The 6,226-nt window shown below is 43.0% G+C and overlaps 1 protein-coding gene across 2 annotated transcripts; it reads left to right on the forward strand.

Annotated features, from left to right (window-relative positions):
* The first annotated feature begins 485 nt into the window (after positions 1 to 485).
* LOC100557315 (claw keratin) lies at positions 486 to 4,717 on the forward strand. Of its 2 annotated transcripts, none has more exons than XM_003226336.2 (2): positions 486 to 645; positions 3,860 to 4,717. In XM_003226336.2, the coding sequence occupies exon 2, from the start codon at positions 3,883 to 3,885 to the stop codon at positions 4,435 to 4,437; it is 555 nt and encodes a 184-aa protein (XP_003226384.1). In that variant the 5' UTR covers positions 486 to 645; positions 3,860 to 3,882; the 3' UTR covers positions 4,438 to 4,717. The 2 variants fall into 2 exon arrangements, with proteins under 2 accessions (XP_003226384.1, XP_062821207.1); XM_062965137.1 differs by lacking the exon at positions 486 to 645 and adding an exon at positions 2,890 to 2,934.
* The last annotated feature ends 1,509 nt before the right edge of the window (positions 4,718 to 6,226 follow it).

Consider the following 6,226-nt stretch of genomic DNA (forward strand, 5'->3'; position numbering starts at 1 on the left):
TTAGCAATGGGGAACCATGGCACATTCTGACGACAATGATACTATCATTATCATTATAATCTTTATTTATATCCCACATTTTTTTGGAATTTGGTATGATGCACAACCATTCAAAACATAGCTAAATATTGGCGTAATGCAAAAAGTAATAAAACTACCAATACAAGCTAATGAAATGCTGTCATCCAGTGAGTCAGTTACAGTATGATAAACTAGGTTTACAATCCTATAAGTACTTAGCATCCACACTTGTAAACATGGTGCTATTGACACAACTGCAAATGCAGCCCCAAAACCCACCTTAAAATCTGAATAACTGTACTAAGCATTGGAGTCCTATTGCATTGGCCAAGAGGGCACTGAGGGATAGTGCATACAGTTTCATCGCACTACACACAGTTGTGCTGAAGAGTTGTGACAGTATCTCATTCCATTTGTGACATCACTAGTAGGAAGACACTAGTGCTGAAGACATCATCTTGCAGTGCTTTGCTTTCCAACACACCAACATCCTGACTCTTGGGACAGCTACATGGATTTTAAGATGGGTTTTTGGGCCGGAGGTGTCACAACCAGAGACTGAGTGACTGTGATTTTTCCTGAAATAACTGGTGATCACACAATTGTGTTTGGAAAAGACACAAGGTAGAGCCTTCTTGGTTTTTGGTCCCAGAAATCTCCTTCTGCTGGTGGTTCAGGGTTGGCACCATACCTACTCTCTTTCTGCCACAGTTGAAAAACCTTTCACACAGGCATGTCTTTGAGATTTCTCTCTCTCTCTCTCTCTCTCTCTCTCTCTCTATATATATATATATATATATATATATATATATATTCCTCCTTGCAGTAGGTACTGAAAGCCTTCAGAAGATTTTAAGACCCAACCGAGAAAGGGAGATGAGTACTAGATCATCTGCATACATCTTTCTATATGCATACTCTCTTTCTCTGTATATATGTGCCAATGTATGTATGTATACTTCACAAAAGCTCCTACATGGCCTGATTATTAATCTGGACCAAACTTGGTACATAGACCCTTGATTACACAAAATACTGTTGGGATTTCAACTAGAAATCCAAGGAGCCATGGTGGCACAATGGATTAAAGCCTTGTGTTGGTTGGACTCCTGACCTGAAGGTTGGGTTGCTGACTTGAAGGTTGCCAGTTCAAATCCACGAGATGGGGTAAATGCCTGTCTGTCAGCTTTAGTTTGCAGGGACATGAGAACTATAGATCCAATCCTATCTTGAAAGGTAAGCATGTTCAGCCCAAGCTAGTACTTGAATGAGAGACTGCCAACAAATCCCATCTGCTGCAAGGTGTATTTGTGAGGAGGTAAACAGCAAACCACCTTTCCTAAGTATCCCTTCACTAAAAGAACTCTGGGAAATTCTTGGAGTCAATAGAACAAATGGACCACTTGGAGATGAAGAGCCTATTGTGGAGACCACCTGTAGGCTGTCTTTCAAGGGAAGGAACTTGAAAAATCCCCTCTAAGTAGTCTATTCCAAGAAAACCTATGAAATTCAAGGTGGTGCCACAACTCAATGGGAATCATAGAATCATAGAGTTGGAAGAGATTGTGATTATCAGATCCTGTAGGTTATCTTTCAGAGAAAGGAACATGCAAAATGAGTAGTCTATTCCAAGGAGACCTATGAAATTCAAAGTGGTCCCATAACTCAATGAGAATCATAGAATCATAGAATCGTAGAGTTGGAAGAGACCTCACGGGCCATCCAGTCCAACCCCCTGCAAGAAGCAGGAATATCTCATTCAAAGCACTCCCGACAGATGGTCATCCAGCCTCTGCTTAAAAGCCTCCAAAGAAGGAGCCTGCACCACAGTCCGGGGCAGAGAGTTCTGGAAGAAACCTGAAAGACCTGCATAGAAAAAGCCCAGTTTATTCAATGTGGATCCATCCTAAGTCAATGGATAGGAGAACATCTGTCTATACTTTTGCAAAAGTTAGGATCACAATAAATGGGCCAGATATCCAAAAGATACAAGATCACATCAGATCTGCAGAAGAGAAGGCTGAGAGGAGACATGATAGCCATGTACAAATACGTGAAGGGAAGTCATAGGGAGGAGGGAGGGAGCTTGTTTTCTGCGGCCCTGCAGACTAGGACGCAAAGGAACAATGGCTTCAAACTACAGGAAAGGAGATTCCACCTGAACATCAGGAAGAACTTCCTCACTGTGAGAAGGGCTGTTCGGCAGTGGAACTCTCTCCCCGGGCCGTGGTGGAGGCTCCTTCTTTGGAGGCTTTTAAGCAGGGGCTGGATGGCCATCTGTCGGGGGTGCTTTGAATGAGATTTCCTGCTTCTTAGCAGAGGGTTGGACTGGATGGCCCATGAGGTCTCTTCCAACTCTACTATTCTATGATTCTATGATCTTGGAAAATAAGCGAGGTTAGGTTTGGCAAGTATGATACCCGGATGGGAGACCACCAATGAGTATCTGGTATCATAAATCAGAAGATGGCAAAAACAACCCACCAACTAGTATTCTTTGCCAGAAAAAACATCCTGTGAAATTCACAATGTCACCATAATAAAAGAAACAAGTGGAAAACACAAACACACAAAAAGCCCACTGCATTCAATGTGGAGTCTTCTCAGATCGATGGATGGAGGGCAACAAGCTGGAACAAACATTCCCAGAGGCTACAATGATAAAGAAACGATCCCGTACTGTTTCATTGACCTTCCTTGTAAGGCGCTGATTGAAGCAGAATTCTTGGCTTTGATTGTCTTGGTGTTATTAAAGTAATTTTGGAGATGCTGAAACCAGCAGATTTTGAAGCATCATTAATTAAGGGCTCAGCTGTGACGTCACGAAGAGAGTATAAAAGCCCTCTACTTTCCACAGTCCTCCATCAGCTTCATCGCTTGCCTTCTCTTGCCTTCTCTTCATCTGAGGAACCGGTAAGCATGGCTTCTCTGGAACTCTCTGCCCCGGAGTGTGGTGGAGGTTCCTTCTTTGGAGGCTTTCAAACAGAGGCTGGATGGCCATCTGTCGAGGGTGATTTGAATGCAATTTTCCTGCTTCTTGGTAGTCGGTTGGACTGGATGGCCTATGAGGTCTCTTCCAACTCTATGATTCTATTATTCTTCATTGCATTGAAATCTGTATCTCTTCAAATATGGTCTTACATAGAGCTCAATTCACAAAAAATCAACGGGTTTGCGAATCTCTCCGAAACTTGGGGGGAGTAGTGCCCGGGCACGTGGGGTGATTGTGCGTAAAGTTCAAGGAGATGGGATTTGTAGTTTTCTTTAAAAAAACACTTTTTGAAAAATACATTAAAAAATTCACTAAAAATCAACGGGTGTGCAAATCTCTCTGAAACTTGGGGAGAGTAGTGCCCTGGCACGTAGGGTTATTGTGCCAAAAGTTCTAGGATATGGCCTTTGTAGTTTTCTTATAAAAATACTTTAAAAATATATTAAAAAATTCACAAAAAAGCAGCGGGTTCGCGAATCCCTCTGAAACTTTGGGGGAGTAGGAAGTGTTAGTAATGTTAGTAATGGTATAATGATCTAAAATCTGGATACTATAGTATAATCCCATGCCTAGTTTGTTCACAAAGAATTAGGCAACAGAATTTAAATTGATACACTTTGAAAGATTGGGATGAAATGAATGATGTCAGATGAGGAGGTCTGTTACTGTCCATTCTTTGGATTTTTTGGTCCTTTATTGTTGACATGGTCAGTGGACTAATCAATAAACAGATCTATCTATCTACTGACTGGAATGAAATGAATGGTTTCAGCTGGGAGGTCTGTTACTACCATTACTGTTGCAGTGAAACCTTTCTTTTGTTTAGCATCTCTCTTGTTCTTCCAGACTCACCTCCATCACTCAACACCATGGCCAACTGTGGACCTGCTTCCGCCGTCCCATCCTGTGAAGCCACTCCAACCGTTGCCTTTGGATCCGGAGGCGCCAGAGGATTAGGCAGAGGTCTTGTCTCTGGCTTTGGCTCTAACTTCGGCTACGGCTCTGGCCTTGTTTCTGGCTATGGCCTTGGGGGCAACATCGAATCTGCAGCCAATCTGGGAGTCCTCTCCGGAGTCAACCCATCTTGCATCAACCAGCTTCCCCCATCTGAAGCTGTGATCAACCCACCTGAAATTGTGGTCACCCTCCCAGGCCCCATCCTCTCTGCCACCCCTGAACCTCTCCTTGTTGGAGGCAACACTCCATGCGCTGTTAGTGGAGTTGGCCTTAGTGGACTTGGTGATGGATCTTTTGGCGGGCTCTATGGTGGGCTTAGGGGACTTGGTAATGAATATTATGGTGGGCTCTATGGTGGGCGTAGGGGACTTGGTAATGGATATTATGATGGGTTCTATGGTGGGCGCCTTGGAAACTATTCTGGAATTCTGGGGGGAAGAGGCAACATCTGTGGCTCCTACTTGTAAGTTCTCATGGACTTTTGGCCCCGGAAATGGAACAACTGAACAACACACAACGGAACACTCGAGCCTGGCTTTAGCTGAGCTGAACATCCTCTTCCTGGATGACATCCATGGGAGCTGGCCAATGTTCAGCCCTACTAGACATCAGAGCTACCTGTCTCTTTCATTGCCCTAAATATATGTCTCTCTGTTGTCTCTTTATGATTTCTCCTTTTCTGAACCCATCCTGTTTGTTTTGAATATCCTCACTTCTAGTCTTTAATAAAATTGACTTTGCATTTAACTTTCTGGTTTTTTGGTTTTCTTATAACTTAAGAGTGTGGCAACTATCTTATGGACTAGAGCACGAAAGGACCATCCCTTCCATTATTGGGGCTACAGACTAGTCCCTAACATTCCTTTTTTTAGGCAAAGCAATTGAGAAGGCAGTTGCACTCCATCTCCATGTAGTTTAGAATGTTTTCAATGACACATACTTCCATGACCCATTTCAAACCAACTTCAAAGCAGGATATGGAGTTGGCACTGCTATGGTTGCCCTAATGGATGACCTCCGTCTCAACATCGACAGGGGAAGTGTTTCCCTGTTGGTAGTTTTAGATCTCTCAGTGGCTTCAGATACTGTCAACCAGAGTATTCTTCTGGAATGCCAAGAGGGCTGGAAACAGAGACACTGTGTTGTAGTATTTCTGGATGTCCCTCAACCAGGTCCCAGATGGTAGTGCTCCTCAAAAAAGGAGCTGTTATATGGCATCCCACAAAGAGCCATTCTATCTCCAATGCTTTTTAACGTTTATATGAAACCGCTGGAGAGATCATCCATACTATATGTGTGCTGGTACGGCTGTACCAGAAGCTCCAACTTTATTTTCTTTCTGCTAATATTTGCAGTCATAGGGCAGGCCGCCTGTCCATCATCATTAAGTTTAGTTCCGCCCCTTGTTCAGGGCTCTGGGAGGGAAGGAGCCATTTTCAGTCAGTCTCACTTAAGGAAGCTAAGCTACAGGATGTAGAGCAGCTCGTCCCATAGAAAAGCTTCATATCTCAAGAACATCTGGAGATATAGAACATCCGAGGAATCAGAAACAGAAATTCCAGGAGAAAGGTCCCAAAGGTTCTGGCTAAGAGCTTACAGTCTCTCAGCCTCACAGCTCCTGAGGGAAACAGCCCTAAAGTTTCCAAAGAAACCTCAGAGAGAGAACAGCATCACAGATCCACGGAACCCCAGCTGAAACATCTGCAAGCCTTGGTTGGTAGGTCCACTCGATACCCAGACGTATTTGGAATCGGTAGTGGGTCCCACATCAACTAGGCCCATATAATAGACAGCCTGGGAGAGGTTATAAGGGGGTTTTCTTCTTATAGAGAAAGCACAGTTATCCAAAGCCAATTGTCTGTCCCCTGGGGACAAGACTGAAAAGGCCAACAGTTTATTAAAGAAACCTTGAAGTGTTATTTGACTCCTTGAAGATTTATTATTTGTTCAATAATAAAGACTTTGTTATCTCATTAAAGACTCAAAGGACTATCCTTTTCAGGAAAATCCTCAAGAACCTCTATTTGAAGCGCCCTGGCTTCCCGCTGGGCATAAAGTATACGTCCTATACAAAGACAATAGCTACAGGACCAGCGCGTGACAGAACAATATGCACAGATGTCTATAATACACAGCAAAAATGAAAAGTATGGTATATAATATAAATCAAGGTAAGTTGTGTTCAAGTTATACACTTCTATTGTAATATAATCCTTTGTATATTCTAAATGTAACATCAATTTATATGTACAAAAC

Source organism: Anolis carolinensis, unplaced genomic scaffold (assembly GCF_035594765.1).
Source record: "Anolis carolinensis isolate JA03-04 unplaced genomic scaffold, rAnoCar3.1.pri scaffold_14, whole genome shotgun sequence".
Lineage (NCBI taxonomy): Eukaryota > Metazoa > Chordata > Lepidosauria > Squamata > Dactyloidae > Anolis > Anolis carolinensis.